Below are 17,111 nucleotides of genomic sequence, written 5' to 3' on the forward strand. Positions count from 1 at the left end.
ACAAAATTCAATTTAAAAACCTGAGAAGCAGCATAACAGGCAATCTGAAAGAGTATCTGGCCCCAGAATAGTTGTTATCCTACAGATGGCTGGATGAACAGGCCTGTCTTCAGTTCTTTTCTGAAAATAGACAATGCAGGTAATCAGCTGAACTTCCCTTTGGAGAGAGAAATTTTTGCTGGGAACAGCTGCTCCAGCCAGACTGCCTTTTTAAGACAATATTTTAAAATGAATGTTAACTGTTAAAGCCTTATCTGTCATCAGGGTAGGCAACTGAGATATAAGTAATAATCTAGCATAATAAAAATACCAAAGACTTTTACTGTGTATTTGTATCTGCTACTCTGGGCTACAAGAAGGAGAGTGGCATACTAACAAAGAAACTCAAGGTATGCCCAGTCATACTTTTTCCCCCCAAATGTGGCTCAAGAGACTGTTCTTCCCACATCCTGATTGCACAGTGCTCCTGTACAGACCTTGGCATATCCTCAGTATTTGAAGCATGGTGGGGTTTTTATTTGAAAAGCACGACTCCATTTCAGAGGAACATTTCTTTGCATTCAAGGGCAGCGTCTTTCCAAGTGGTTTGTTGCAACGATGACCTCTTTTAGCAGCTTGAAAGTAGCCTTAGCCCTTTTCCAATTAAAAAGTGGTTTTCCAGGACTGTTTTTATATTGGCAGCTATTATGAGACGTAACTCCCTCTGCTGGAGCCCTACCAAGCAACTTGGAACCTGGTCCCAGCCTTTGACCATCATTCAACACTCTAAGCTTGACCTCTGTGCCAAAAACTGCACAGCACCAGCACGGCTGTACTTCCTTCTGATAACACCCTCTTTCTGTTAGGCAATTTGCTATTCACCCAGTAATACAAGTTACAGAAAGTAAACTGAAGAGTTGAAGAGCTATGGCCAGGACATGTGTGGTCATAATGGAGAGTAGGGCTTCTAACCAAAATCTAAGTTTGGAAGGTCTGATCAGAGCTTTGTGCAGACACAATCCATCAGTATGAATTCACAAGTGACCACTTAAAAGCCCATAATTACAGCTGCAGTTGTTCCCATTTATTGTTGCTCTTATGGTCCATCAAGTCAACCCTGACTCCTGATGACTACAGAGGCAGATCCCTGCAGTTTTCTAGGCAACATTTTTTGGAAGTGGCTTGCCAGTGCCTTCTTACTAGGGCTAAGAGAGAGTCACTGGCCCCAAGTCACTCAGCTGGCTTTGTACCTATTATCTAGATGCATTTCTTGATCTGGGCTTAAAGAAGACTGCCTCCATGAGAGCAAGCACCACTTAGATCCAAGGTCTTCTTTTGTTGAGCTTATCCCTACAGGTGGCAAAGGGAGAGAAATACAAAGAAAGAAAGAAAGAAAGAAAGAAAGAAAGAAAGAAAGAAAGAAAGAAAGAAAGAAAGAAAGAAACTGCAATACCCATATTCCTCCTCCTGTTCTGAAATGTTGCCTGGCCACCATCACTTTCTATTTATTTAAATGCTTTTTGAAGAAAAACAGTATGTGGTGGCACAGCTATGGTCAGAACCACTATACACACCGGTGAGAAACGTTGGGCCTATTTTACTTGATTTCTTCTCTGGTTGATACTGTCCCTACATCTTGGGTCTATTGAATATAAGATGCTTTTTGCTGTTCTGTTTCATATTTGCACTTTACTGTTTTACATATTTTCGATTAATTGCTGTTTTTCCATGTTAGTTATTCTGTGATACCTTTTGTTTTTTAAAAAAAACCTCCAAGAAAAATATTAAGACTAGAGTCTATTTAAGCATTTTAAATTTGCTAAGAATAGTTGTTGCTGTGATTTTTTTTTTTATGTAAATCTGCCTCTACTGTGTTTAAGCTTCAGTGTCACTGGGGTACGTGTGCTGAGCTCATCCACTCTGTAGTTTTCTTATATTAAACTAGGTATGGAAAAGAAGCATTGGGGGAGAAAAAAATGGGGACAGGAAATAGATTCAACATCTGTTTCCATACTCATTATTACATTTAAGTCTTATCAATGTATCTTGATATACTGTATGTATGCTTCAGATCAGTAAGTGTTTAATTACAGTGATAGGAGGATTCTAGGCTTAGAGTAGATTCACTGAAATAAGCAGGGCTTCTGTTTATCACATCTAGTTTAATCAGTTATAGGTGGTACTCACTTAGCCACTGCCTTGTTTAGCGACTGTTTGCAGTTATGACAGTGATGAAAAAGTAACTTTATGGCCAATCCTTGCATTTATGACTTTCGCAGGCCTGTAAAGCAAAGGAAAGCTTAAGTAAGATCATAAACAGTTACGGTTTCACTTAGCGACCACTTCGCTTAATGATCGATTTACCGGTCCCAAGAAAACGAGGACTACCTGTATTTCAGTGGATCCATGGTACATACTGGATACAACCTATGGATTTTGATGAATTTGGATTAATTTAAATGTAATGAATTGAATCAATGTAATGTAATGGCATTATTCCTTTTATGCAAGTTATAGTCTATGTTTGCACTAGAATTAATTGTGGCAGGAGCCCAAAGTGAACAGTCACTTTGCAGCAGCAGGACAGTCTTCCCTGTAGGTTTCATTTCTATACTGAATGAATTTCTGCTTTAAAAAAAATCCTTTTCTTCATTTGTACCATTTCTTTTTGTGTATGATTCTGTTCTATTTTTTTGTCAGAAACTTTAAATAATTAAACAAAAACCCTGATAAGTAGTTTTTCACTAATTCTCATGGTCATCTTTGATTTCATCCTTTTCAGGTTACCTGGCCCCTCGGAATCTTCCCAGTACAGGTTTTTTGCCATTTCTCCAAACTGTGATTTGCAGTTCTGATGCCACATGCAAAAGTACACCATATACCCCTGAAGATCTGCTCCCCAAACTGAATATTTCACTCATAAGCAGGTAAAAAAAAAAAAAGTTGCTTGGTTTACTACAACTACACATGTCACAATATATTGTTTATACCCATGCTAATTAAAATGATGAAACATGGAGACCACTGGCCTAGTCCCCACTGAGGCAGTCATCCTCTCTTGGATGTTCAACCTCAGACTCACATGCTCTTTTCTAAGAGGAGAAATTTTCTTCCGGGAGGAGCATTCAGTTAGGTGCACTCTTTCAGAAGTGGCCTCTGTCAGAGAGATCCAGACTGAGCATTTTTGGGGCTCTATTTTGTTAAAAGCACAGAGCAACATGAAACTAGGCAGGGTCAAAATCAGTAGGGAATTCCACTAAGGATTTGATCCCTTTGAAACAGATTTGACATATGTTAATATGGACCCCTTGGACTTTTCCAAAGTAGTGTCTCATATCTGAAAGAATGGAATAATGTTCCATGTGCACAGCAAAGACAATATTGACTGGACACATAGTTTGTATGTATGGGTGCAGTCTGGTGCAAAAGGGTCTTATTCTGTTATTACCGTGGCCTGGAATATTGGGAAATTCCTTTCATGTCCTGAAAAAGGAAGCCACAAAATTACATTAGATACCTCAATCCCTGCTAACTGGAGATCCCTTTGCAATCTCTTGCTTGGGTGACATATGGAGCAAGGAGATGGAGAACTGTTTTCTGGCCTTGAACGTAGTTTATGATCTGCAAGGTTTTTTGTGGCCGCACGGAATACTGCGTGGACCCAGACAGCAATCAGGACACTGGATGGTCTTTGGCAGGCCAGTAAAAGGAGGGCTTCTCTCCTGGTCCCCCTCAGGAAAATGAACTCAGGACTTCGAAAATGAGGTCCTTCTACCCTCTGTATATTCTAGATGTGCTCCCTTTGTTTACTTCCCATTTGTTATCAGAGCTGGAAATGCATTTTTACCAACAGACTTCTAACCCTTGGCACATTCACTTTCCTGATAGCAATATACTGCTGTATGTTGAACGGCTACATTATATATTTCTTTGTATTCATGTTTGCAAAATAACTTGTTACCTGAGGCACTGGAGGCTTTGGGTGAAATCCATTTTGTAGGCAACTGGACTTGAGAGAACCTACAGCTGGAGCAATAGAATATGGCATCCATTCTTTAGGTTCTTCTGTATCCCAGATCAAGAATGATATTCTGACAATGTTCAGGTGGATGGAAGGGTTGATGTCATCCGCTCACATCAGGGCACCTAATTTCTTCTGCCCAACTCACCAATTCGGGAGAGGTTGACCGACTGATATTTTCACAAATTATGCCAGAAGAAACCTCTGTATGCTAAAATCAATACAGCTGTAGTAATTTTATTCATGCAAATACGTTGCTGTTGCCTCTGGCACTGTAAGAGAACAGTTATGAGTTAAAGCAGCAAGAAAAAAACTGTATTTTGTGAATGAATCAATTAACCTTATGAGATTTTAGTTCATCTGTCTTTTATTATACATTCTATTATTAAAAAGAACCTACAGTACATTAGAAAAATAAAACATTCAGTACAAAATTATTCATAGAACCATAAGACGTAAGGGTTGGAAGAGATCTTGCAGATCATCTAGTCCAACCTCTGTGTTGCTCAGTGCAGGAATCTACCACTGTACCGTTTATTTGTCTATTAGCTAAAGCACCAAATACTGCAAGGGTATCTGACCAACTTGTCTCAGATTTCTGTCATCTATTCTCTAGACCAAATGTTCTAGAGAATAGAACATTCTCTTCAGAAATTGTATTTATTTTTCATTCTTTTGCATCACAAGATGATTTATTCTTCCAGCTCTGTAGAGTCACTCTCTTTGCTATAAGAAAAACACTGCCATTTTATACAATCAAAGCATATGTTTGAGATGCAAAGCAAATATTTAAGATGAAACCAATATGAAATGGCTTGTCATGCGCTGCCTACCTCTGAATAACGTTCAGACGCTGGTTTGCAAAGCAGGTTCTGGTTTATTTCAGGGTAGGTACAACGTTGGTAGAAAAAAGCTGAGAGTGACAGGAGCGCGCCGGTGCGGGGTTTAAATACCCCGCGCCGGTCAGCGCCCCCTCGCTCACGGTCACGTCACCCCCCTTTGTCCCCTGCGTTGCCCTGCCATTGGTTGAGGGTTTCCAGGATCGCCCATCCTCAGGTTTCCATTCTTCTGCTGATTGCTTTCAGCTGGGCGATCCCCGTTGTATTGCCGCTGATGGCTTGGGTGGCTCCGTGATTCGTTTAGCTATTGTTTGTTAGCCGTTAGTCGTTGTGGGTTGATGGCTACTTAACTTGTGCCCCTTCACTTATTTCCTTGTCATTGTCATGAGTGCCATTGCGCTGATGACTTTAGCTCAACGGCACTCATGACATACTGCCCCCTTTTCGAATAGTGTTCTCCCCCGGTTTTCTTGGTTTTCCCCGTGGAGCTGTCAAAACGCCACATTTTTTTTTTTTTTTTTTCAAAGTTCCCGCCGGAGTAGTTGTCGCCCCTCCCTTTGCTCCTCCCTCTACCACGTGCCTTCCCAGGGTGTGTCCATGGTGCGCATGCTCGGGTTCTGACCTGGCGTGCGCATGCTCCAACCACACCCTGTTTGTTTGGCTCAGTTCGGCGAGGCGAGAGGCGTGGCTGGTCGGGTGCTGCTCAGCTCCAGGTAGGGCCCTTCTTTTCTTATTTAGAGTGCGTCGCCTTTGTTGTGTCTCCTGGGCGTTGCCCCCAGGTTGCCCTGTTGACTTGCTTGCCACTCCCCCGCGGCCGGGGGGCGGGGGGAGGGTGCTGGCGATCGTTTGTCACCACCCCGTGGGCCCGGGGCGGGGGGAGTGAGTCCCGGGGGGGGGAAGGTCCACCCAAGTCGCGGGCTTGGGAGGGGCCCTTTCCCTTGGGGCACGGGAGGCGGGGGGGGCCTGCGGGGGGGGGGTTGGTTTTGCTGACCTTGATTGCGGTTTGTCGGGGTATGCCCGGTGAAATGCTCTGGTCAGGTCAGGCGCGTTAACGTTGTGCGCCGCCACCCATTCCGGGTGGGGGAAGTGTTTCCACCTGACCAGATAGTGTAGAGTTCCTCGTTGCTTGCGGGAGTCGAGGATGTCCCTGATCTCGAAGTGGTGTTGCCCGTCGATCATTAGCGGTGCGGGCTGTGGCGTGCTTGGGTGCCATCGGGAGGTGGTTGCCGGTTTTAGGAGGCTGGTATGGAACACCGGGTGGAGTCTCCGGAGGTTGTGTGGCAGGTCCAGGCGTATTGCTACCGGGTTCACTATTTGCGTGACTCGGAACGGCCCGATGTACTTAGGCCCCAGTTTTTTCGAGGGTTGGGTTGACTTTAGGAACTTGGTGGAGAGATAGGCCATATCCCCCGCCTGGAACGGCGGTTGTTGGCGCCGGTGCTTGTCGGCCTGCTCTTTGTAAGCAGCCTGTGCCTCCTTCAGCGCCGCCGTGATTACTGGCCATGCTTCCGCGATCTTCCGTCCCCAGTCGCTGGCGTCCACCTGGGGTTCCGGGGGTTGAGGTAGCTCCGGTATGGGGACGAAGTCGCGCCCCGAGACTACTTCGAACGGGGTTTTCCCCGTGCTCGTGTGGACGGCGTTGTTGTATGCGACTTCGGCGAACGGGAGCAGTTCAGCCCAGTCGTCTTGGTGGTAGTTCGTATATGATCGTATAAATTGCTCTAAGGTGGCATTAAGAACCTCAGTGGCTCCGTCCGTCTGCGGATGCCAAGCCGTAGATAGGGCCTGTTGGGTCCCCGTCAGCTTCAGGAAGGCCCGCCAGAATTTGGAGGTGAACTGTGTGCCCCTGTCGGTCACCACACGTGCGGGACATCCGTGTAGCCTGTACACGTGGATGAGGAAGAGTTTGGCTAGTTGTTGTGAGGATGGGACCGACGTGCAGGGGATGAAGTGGGCCTGCTTTGAGAAGTAGTCCTTCACCACCCAAATGGCCGTTTTCTTCTGGCTGGGTGGGAGGTCCACTATAAAATCCATAGAGATTTCCTCCCATGGGCGGGAGGGTTCTGCCACCCGTTGCAATAGCCCCGCGGGTTTGCCTGGTGCCCGTTTGGCCCTAGCGCACGTTGGGCAGGACGCCACGTAGGTTTTTACGTCTCGCCTGAGCGCGGGCCACCAGAATTGGCGCCGTGTTAGGTGTAGGGTCTTGAGGAACCCAAAGTGTCCCGCTTGCTTGGCGTCGTGTGACCTATGCAAGATCGCCTGGCGTTGCGAGTCCGGGACGTAGATTCTGCCTTCCCCCCATGCCAGGTCTTGCGCCATCGTTACCTTGTCGGGGTTTGCCAGGAACCAGGGGTCGGTTTTGAGGGCGGCGGCGAGGTCCGTGCGCATTCCCCCTGGTAGTTGCGGTTGGCTTCTTTCCGTCGCCGGTTGTCCCGCCGTCGGCTGCGCCGTAGCGTCGAGCTGCCTCCGTGCGCCGCTTCGGGTGGTCACGGCCATTCCCAGTTGCGAGGCGGATAGGACCGTCCCAATGGTGTCTGGGGCGGGCTCTTCGTCTTGGGGCAGCCGGGAGAGGGCGTCGGCCAGGAAGTTCTTCTTGCCCGGCATGAACTTCAGCTGGAAATCAAAGCGGCTGAAGAATTGGGCCCATCGGACCTGTTTTGGGCTAAGGCGTCTAGGCGTTCGTAGGGCCTCGAGGTTCCGGTGGTCCGTCCAGACCTCGAATGGTTGGGTGGCTCCCTCGAGTAGGTGACGCCATGTCTCTAGTGCCGATTTCACCGCGAAGGCTTCTTTCTCCCAGACGTGCCATCGCCTCTCTGTCTCGGAGAACTTCCTTGACAGGTAGGCGCATGGTTTCAGGAGCCCCGTGGAGTCTTTTTGTAGCAGGATGGCTCCCAGGGAGAAGTCTGAGGCGTCGGCTTGGACCACGAACGGCCGTTCTGGGTCCGGGTGTGCGAGGATTGGCTCCGTCGTGAACAGCGCTTTCAGCTTGTCGAATGCGGTCTGGCACGCGGGAGTCCAATTCAGCACTGTGCCTGGGTTCTTGGCGCGTCGGGTGTCCCCCACCCCTTTGGTTTTGAGGAGGTCCGTTAAGGGGAGGGCTATCTCAGCGAACCCCCGGGCGAAGGACCTGTAGAAATTCGCGAATCCCAGGAAGCTCTGTAGTTGCCGTCTGTTGCGGGGCCGCTCCCAGTTTAGCACCGCTTCGACTTTTGCGGGGTCCATTTCGATGCCGTCCCCGGAGATTCGATACCCCAAATAGTCTAGGCGCTCTTTGTGAAACTCGCACTTTGTAGGCTTTGCATAGAGCTGCGCCCTTCTGAGCTTGTCGAGGACTTGCCTGACTAAGGTTACGTGTTCCTCGTGTGTTTTTGTGTAAATGAGGACGTTGTCGATGTAGACCAGGACCCCTTTAAACAGATGTTCATGCAGTACCTCATTGATGAGCTGCATGAACACCCCAGGGGCCCCCGCGAGTCCGAAGGGCAGTACCTTGTACTGGAAGGCGCCTAGGGGGCAGTTAAACGCCGTCTTCCATTCGTCCCCCTCCCTGATTCGGATGCGATAGTACGCCTCGCGAAGGTCCAATTTGGAAAAGACTTTGCCCGTGGAGAGGTGGGCGAGCATGTCCTTTACCAGGGGTAAGGGGTATTTGTTGGACAGGGAAGCCGCGTTTAGGCCCCGGTAGTCGGTGCAGAGCCGTAGGGTCCCGTCTTTCTTCTCCCGGAATAAGACGGGGGCTCCGACCGGTGAGCATGCTGGCTCTATGAATCCCCTGTCTAGGTTTTTATCGATGAACTCCCGGAGGGTTGCCATCTCCTTCGGGGTCATCGCATAGATCTTTGGTCTAGGTAGGGGGACGTCGGGCAGTAGGTCGATCCGGCAATCCGTCTTGCGGTGGGGGGGTAGTTGGTCTGCCTCTGCCTCTCCGAAGACCTCGGAGAAGTCGGCGTATTGTTCTGGTAGGTCTGCTGTGGTAGCGGCGTTGTCTTGTGTGGTCGCCTCCGCTCGTCCTACCGTGGGGTTGCTTTTGCCAGCTGGTGCCGGTGCTCGATACTCGCCGTCGCCGAATGTGAAGGTGCGGGTCGCCCAGTTGATCCGCGGGTTGTTTTTCGCGAGCCATGGCATCCCCAGGACTGCAATGGGCCGTCCGATGGGCGTGACTACGAACGATGTGCGCTCGGTGTGAGTGCCCATTTGCAGGGTGACCGGCTCGGTTTGTAGCGTGGCTGGTTTCCCTCCCGCTGTAGAGCCGTCCAGCTGGTGGAATGCCAGCGGCGTGGGGAGGGGGAAGCAGCGGAGGTCGAGTTTGGCGACTAGGTCGGGGTGGATGAGGTTTTTTGAGCACCCCGAGTCCACTAGTGCCGCGGCCGTGGTGGCTCCGTTGCCGGCAGAGAGTTGGATTGCTGCCAATATTACGGAGCTTTTGTCGTTTCGTTGAGGTGGTCCGCGTTGCTGTCCCACCGCCTGCCTCGCCACGCGTCTCAGAGCAGGCGGGGAGCATTTCCCGCCGGCTGGTCGGGGTCGGTATTGTCCTCTTCCCCCCAGTACGCGTCCCAGCCCTCTTCCGGTGTCGCTGTGGCCACGGTCATTCGGCGGTGAGGGGGCGGCCCCGGGTTGGGTGGTTTGGGGCTAATTTTCGGGGCGGGCTTGGGCGCGCTGGTCGGCGGTCGGTTGGCGAAGCAATCCGCCGTCTTGTGCCCTAATTTGCCACACCTCCCGCAGGGCTCCCGGTTGAACCTCTTTTTTGGGTATATGGGGCCGGCCATCCCCCCGTGTGGTGCGGGTACCTTTTTCCCGACATAGTTTGTGTCTTCCGTGGTTGTCATAAGGAAGGTGCGGTGCGCGTGTTCGGCTCTCCCCGCGAGGTGGATCCACCCGTGTAACGTTTCTGGGTCGTCGCGGTAGAGGGCCCATTGGAGAACGTCGCGGTTGAGCCCCCTTTTGAAGATTTCCAGCAGGGTGGTCTCAGACCAGTCGCAGACCTTTCCCGCGAGGGCTTTGAACTCCAGGGCGTAGTCAGGGACCGTGCGTGTGCCCTGTTTAAGTCTCTGGAGTGCGCTTTTCGCCCGTACTTTAGCTAGGGGGTCTTCGAAGTAGTTTTTCATCTCTTTGATGAAAGCAGGGAAGGTGGCGAGGGCGGGGGAGCTGGACTCGTACAGTTGGACGTACCAGTCCGCCGCCCTGTCTTGGAGTTTGATCGCCACGGCGGCGATCTTGTCGGCCTCGGAGTCATAGGAGTGTCCGTGCCTCCCCATGAACTCCCTAGCGTTGGTAATGAAAAACGAGAGTTTTGAGGGGGTCCCATCGAAGAAGATGGGGAAGTCCTTTGGGGCCCGGGCGTTTTGTGCGGCCCCGCCTCTCGCTTCCCGGGGTGTGGTGTCGGCCGCCTGTGCCGTCTGCTGGCTCTCCGCTGGCCCGTGTGGGTTCGGTGCTTCGCTCGGGGTGTGGGCTTGTGCGGGGACGTCGTTGGGTGGCGTGGGGGGCATAAGCGCCTGGAGCATGGTCCGGAGTTCCGTCAGCTGAGCCCGCATGGCCGCGAGTTCAGCTCGTGCCTCCTCGTCCACAGCCCGCGCCGCCGCTGGGGCCGGTTCCGTTGGCGCGTCCTCGGGGGTGGGTTGCCGGTGGGGTTCATCGTCCCTCCGCCGCGGGTCCGCTTCCTCCTCCGTCTGATGGGTGTCTCCGTCGTCCTCCTCCGTGTTGAGCACCGTGGGGCTGTCGCTCCACGCCCGTTGCTGGGGTGCGATGTGGGGCGCGGGGTCCTCCGCTGGTTTCGGAAGTCGTGCTGCTCCCTCCCGCGGTCGGGTTGCCTCCGTCGCCATCTCCCCTTGGGGTTGGAGCTGAGGCTCGGGTCGGGTGGGGTGGGCGTCCATGGCTCCGGGAGTCCGCGGTGCCTCTGGCCTCGGTCGGTCCTCCTCTGTCTCTTGCCGCGCGGCTCGCCCTCCTTGCCCGCGCCGTTCCGGCCTCATCTTGCTGGTCTTCTCGCCGTCTACTCCTCCCGCGGCTCGTTGTCGTCCGGTGGGGCTCGGCGAGGCTGAGTTTATGACTCTCAGCTTTATGTCATGCGCTGCCTACCTCTGAATAACGTTCAGACGCTGGTTTGCAAAGCAGGTTCTGGTTTATTTCAGGGTAGGTACAACGTTGGTAGAAAAAAGCTGAGAGTGACAGGAGCGCGCCGGTGCGGGGTTTAAATACCCCGCGCCGGTCAGCGCCCCCTCGCTCACGGTCACGTCACCCCCCTTTGTCCCCTGCGTTGCCCTGCCATTGGTTGAGGGTTTCCAGGATCGCCCATCCTCAGGTTTCCATTCTTCTGCTGATTGCTTTCAGCTGGGCGATCCCCGTTGTATTGCCGCTGATGGCTTGGGTGGCTCCGTGATTCGTTTAGCTATTGTTTGTTAGCCGTTAGTCGTTGTGGGTTGATGGCTACTTAACTTGTGCCCCTTCACTTATTTCCTTGTCATTGTCATGAGTGCCATTGCGCTGATGACTTTAGCTCAACGGCACTCATGACATGGCTTTTGTTTCATAAATTGTAAGCAGAGAACCTTTTTTTCTTTTTAAAGACAATATGATTTCAGAGCCTCAGAGTCTTGGGTCTGTCCCACAAAATTATTGCAAACTGACAGAAAGAAGAAATTATTAAACATAGGCACTAATCATAACTATGTTTATGTTGTTTTCTTTAATGTTAACTTAATTTAAATTAAATTAACTACATTTTATCCTGTGTATGTATCCCTGGGTTTGACCAAGGGACTACTCCCCCTTGGTCATACCCACTTTTTGGGGTATAGCACCACTTAGCCACAGAGTAGCTAAGTGCAGCCCTCAGGCCAAAATGGATGGTGCATCTTTTTTTTTTTTTACAAGAAAGAGTGTTTAAAATGTTGCAGAAAGGTATTTATAGCAAATATGTGTGTGTGTGGGTGTATGGAAGGACTAGAACTCACAGCCTCTAGCCTTAACCCTAAACACTACACCAAACTGGTTCTCACAGAAATATTTAGAGGTTTGGATGCACTCAAATTTAAATGCTTCTGTAAAAAATGATGATAAATTATTTGCTACTGTAGCAAACGATATCATTACTTCAGACAGCCTATCTTCATTAGGAGGAGGATTTGAACCTGTGTCTCTTGGGTCCTCGTCCAGCCACTTTACTGGCACAGCACACTGGCCCTTTAAGTAGAGCAGAATATATTTAGTTTGGCATTGCTGGGGAGAATTTAACACTAACCCCTAATAAGATAATTTCATATGATGAATTATTATACACATGCATGAATGTCTGCTCATTGGATTCAAAATTCATCATATTACCAAATTTAGTAAATATGGACAATTGCCAAACTGACTAAAATTAAAATACAGATTTTGATTCCTGTTATTAAGAATATAATCAGAATATTGTATTGTTATTAACAGATTATAATAAAATGACATGTAGTTTATTTAATAAGAAACAAAGCAAAGATTTGAATATACAAATAAATTAATGCAATTCAACTTGGATCCTTGACAATATACCAGATAATATTTCAGGTGCAAGCTTAACAGAAAAAAATATTTTAAACAATAAATATTATATTTGAGCTGTTGTGTTGGTTGCATTTGGTGCAATTTTAACTAAATATAACAATGATGATTCTGATGATCAGGACTGGTGTTGGAAGTATTACAGATATAAAGACAGATTTTGTTATATGTTCTCATCATGTGTACATATTAAATTATAGTGTTCAGTGAATGTCAAGCTACCAATTTTCAGTAAATACTGAACTTATTCTTACATGAAATATTAGAAGATATTGTGGAATATGCAGATTTGTGATTTATGTTAATTATATTAAGACTGCTAAAATAACTATTGCACACACTGGCCTTGAGGAATCCAAGGCTGGAGTTAAAATCTCTGGAAGAAACATTAACAATCTCAGATATGCAGATGATACCACTTTGATGGCTGAAAGTGAAGAGGAACTGAGGACCCTTATGATGAAGGTGAAAGAAGAAAGTGCAAAAGCTGGTTTGCAGCTAAACCTCAAAAAAACCAAGATTATGGCAACCAGCTTGATTGATAACTGGCAAATAGAGGGAGAAAATGTAGAAGCAATGAAAGACTTTGTATTCCTAGGTGCAAAGATTACTGCAGATGCTGACTGCAGTCAGGAAATCAGAAGACGCTTAATCCTTGGGAGAAGAGCAATGACAAATCTCGATAAAATAGTTAAGAGCAGAGACATCACACTGACAACAAAGGCCCGCATAGTTAAAGCAATGGCGTTCCCTGTAGTAACATATGGCTGCGAGAGCTGGACCATAAGGAAGGCTGAGCGAAGGAAGATCGATGCTTTTGAACTGTGGTGTTGGAGGAAAATTCTGAGAGTGCCTTGGACTGCAAGAAGATCAAACCAGTCCATCCTCCAGGAAATAAAGCCAGACTGCTCACTTGAGGGAATGATATTAAAGGCAAAACTGAAATACTTTGGCCACATAATGAGAAGACAGGACACCCTGGAGAAGATGCTGATGCTAGGGAGAGTGGAAGGCAAAAGGAAGAGGGGACGACCAAGGGCAAGATGGAGGGATGATATTCTAGAGGTGACGGACTCATCCCTGGGGGAGCTGGGGGTGTTGACGACCGACAGGAAGCTCTGGCGTGGGCTGGTCCATGAAGTCACGAAGAGTCGGAAGCGACTAAATGAATAAACAACAACACACTGGAAAGCGCCTAAATGTATGTCCTCTATCAGAAAATATGGAATTAATTTTGCTTTTAAAATTAACTAGCATTTTGTTGGATGTTAAAACAATTCAAGCAATAATATATTTACCCAAATTGTTATAATTTACAAACTTTTGGAATAATTAATATAAGACAGAAACGCCTGAATGTATTTTGCTATGAAAAGTTACAATTATTTTTTTTTACACTTTGGATGTAAAAAGAGAGAGAGATAGATTCTTGGTCTTTTGGCTAAGACCAAGTGGTGTGCGTGCATGAGTGTGTGTGTGGGGGGGGGGGGAATTAAATACAAAGGATGATATAGTTTTCTTCTTGCTTCTTCTTTTCTTATCAGAAGACAGAGACGGTCAGCTAACCTGGTGGAGGAGAGCAACCTATCATCCCGGAGTGCTCATCTCCAAAACAGGAATGGTCCATTGGGTAGGTTATTCAATTCTACATGAGTTTAGTAGGCTTCCTTTCTTGTTACAAGATAAACTCTTCATGGGAAATTTTCAAGATGGGTGAGTTTTTTAAAAACAATTTCCTGGCTTTCAATGTATACTCAAATGTGAGTAAGTAGGCACTTTAATGTTAAAACATAGAACTTTGTTTTCATAGCTTTCCTCACTCTGGTTGGAAAAGAAAATGAAGACAGCAGCTGTCAAAGGGGGCCTTTGTGGTATCAATTTCTTCCCATCCCAATTCCACTCCTAAAACTGATTATGGTGGTAGTTAGACTTGCTCCGTAAATTATTATTTTAAACTGTTGGGAATAGTTAAGATTTGCTTTTAAAACATCCGCAAAGAAATGTCTTAGACTTTACAAATTCAGGACTGAAACTTGGATTCTGTCAAATAGTGCGCATTTTCTAGGAGGAGAAAGACTGTGCACATCTAGACATAGTTTGAGGACATGAGCAGAAAATGACTTGCTGGAAAATTAGAGACATAAAATATATAGATGCATTAATAAATGATACCGGATGAAGAATTCCGTGTAGCTAGGATTTTGCAAGTTCTTGCATTAAAACAAGAGGGCTTGTTTTTAATGTTATATCAGCACAATAACAGATTATGTATCGAAACTTCATTTAATAAATGATAATTTAACAACAGGGCAACTCAGAGAGATAGAGTGATGTCTGTTTGAAGCACCTAAACCTCCACTTAAGTATTTAAATCTCACTGATTATTTCTCCTGATAAATTATATGCCAAAGTTATACAAATTAGAAAACAGTACTCCGGAAAATATGCTATCTTGGACATACCTGAGCTTCATATTTTTCATAGGTAAACAACGTAGGGAAGTGGGGATCTGCTTCTTTTCCATGTTATCCATTACCTCTCAGGGCCATGAAATACTTCTTGCCTCAGTAATGTTCATGGGATATATTTTTCTCAAATATTCAGTCAGCTTGACTGATTTGGGTTCTTCCTCTTTATATTTCACCCCAAGCCTTATATTAATGGTGAGATAAAACTTCTGCAAATAATCAGCAAAAGCAAACATATGAAACATTTTCTTCTTTTGTTTACAGAGATACTTGGTTCAACATTCAATTTGAAAGCCTTTACTGAAAATATTTCATCATCAACCAGCTATGCCAGAATATACTTGCTTAACGAGATTCTCACTCTGGCAGAGGTAATTGTCTATATGTAGGTCATCTTTAAAATGCCCATTTTTACCTAATGCTAATAGAGGTACATGCATTCTAACATTTTTATAAGGAAATAAAACAAGTATTCTAGTTGTAAAGAGCACCCAAATTTAGTTTGCTTAAGCTGTATGTTTGTTTGTTTGTTTGTTTGTTTATTATTCAAATTTAATTACGCCCATCTCCCCCAAAAGATGGGCGGTATATATATAAATATATATAAATGATAATTCTGATCTTCAAATTAAAAAAAACAATTTATATTAGTGCTGCAAACAGTACAGCATGAAACGGAGTTATTTTGTTTAAACGAGAAATAACTGAAACCTTAACCATTCTGAAGAAAGCTAGGGCATCTCATCTTTTCTAGCAGCTTCAGACTTCATGCTACGTCTGGTTTCCAAGTGAACATAAGATGAGAGAGAAAAGTGTCTATTTCTAAAAAGCTATATGTACTTGGAAGCCATAGCAACTGTAATGTTCGATGACTGGACAGGGAGCATTACCCTGACTAAGAGGTCTTCCATACAGCAGAAGTATCAATAGTACAGTATTCATCCCCAGTAGAACTTGCCACCTGCTGGTTGCACTGATATTGAACAGCTATCCCATTTGTAGAGCAATGTATGTACTTCCCTCTCTTCCAATAAAAGAAACACTTGACTGATTGGATTTGATTTATATCCAGCCTTTCACACTCACAGTGCTCACAGTGGCATATACAGTGCTCCATCTTTGCTTTAAGTTTCAGTATCTTTCCAGCACTCTTGAAGTCACAACCCAATGGATCCTTGCTTTAATATATATATATATATATAAATATATATATAAATATATATATAAATATATATATATAAATATATATATAAATATATATATATAAATATATATAAAATATATATACAGTCTCAGTCTGTGTGCAAGAGAAGCTCATTTGAACAAAGTAGAAATAATGCATTTAGAAGTCTCAGAAGTCTTCTGGCTATAAGGTATTAAACTGTGTGGAAGGAAGATATGTAATATATATTTTATATATTATATTATATTATATTATATTATATTATATTATATTATATTATATTATATTATATTATATTATATTATATTATATTATATTATATTATATTATTTAGCAAGGAACCATTCCAATGCCAAGAATTTCTTATTTTAGAAGAATTCCCCAGTTGCAAAGGGTGCCCTGTTTTCCACTGGATGAAATTCTAGTAATTTTATGCAATTTTATGGTTCCAGTCGAAGCGAAGGCCCACTCCCTGTTCACACTGAAGATGTTGCCTAGTCTGGCAATGAAACGTTGCAAGAAGACAACAAGGCTCAGAGAGCACCAGGGACTCCACAGTTTTATGGGTGTTGAAAGCATGCAAAGACATAGTGATCAGTATGTGGATGAACTGCTTAAACATATCTTCCTTCCACACAGTTTAATACCTTATAGCCAGAAGACTTTTGAGACTTCTAAATGCATTATTTCTACTTTGTTCAAATGAGCTTCTCTTGCACACAGACTGGGACAAATATGCACGACTACACGTAGACAAAAGCATGGAGTGTATGTGGATTTTTTAGGTTGGGGGGATTCTAGAAAATAGCTTTCTTCATTTTTATGAAAGGGATGAAGAAAACCTGATTCACCGTCCTGATGAATGGGAGGGACGCTGAGCTATTTTTGAACTTGGAGAAAGAAACAGCGAGCACAGACTGGGTGATAACGTCCCCTGCAAACTCTCGAGTTTCAAGGACATGGATAGGACCATCCTCAAAGCATTTTAAAGCAAGAATATAATTATTTTAGGCTTCTTATTACTTCTGAAATCCTGTGGTTAGCCTATTTTCTAATCTTTATACTAAATGTCATGCTCTTCCAAACAT

The 17,111-nt window shown here is 45.8% G+C and overlaps 1 protein-coding gene across 1 annotated transcript in view; it reads left to right on the top strand.

Moving 5' to 3' along the window:
• The first annotated feature begins 1,530 nt into the window (after positions 1–1,530).
• Positions 1,531–17,111, top strand: part of ABCA12 (ATP binding cassette subfamily A member 12) — a 130,880-nt gene continuing 115,299 nt past the window's right edge. The window contains exons 1-4 of the mRNA XM_063302960.1: positions 1,531–1,555; positions 2,762–2,906; positions 13,917–14,002; positions 15,105–15,211. Of these exons, the coding sequence (XP_063159030.1) occupies positions 1,531–1,555; positions 2,762–2,906; positions 13,917–14,002; positions 15,105–15,211 (363 nt within the window). The remainder of the gene's footprint in view (positions 1,556–2,761; positions 2,907–13,916; positions 14,003–15,104; positions 15,212–17,111) is intronic.

This window comes from Candoia aspera, chromosome 1 (genome assembly GCF_035149785.1).
Source record: "Candoia aspera isolate rCanAsp1 chromosome 1, rCanAsp1.hap2, whole genome shotgun sequence".
NCBI lineage: Eukaryota > Metazoa > Chordata > Lepidosauria > Squamata > Boidae > Candoia > Candoia aspera.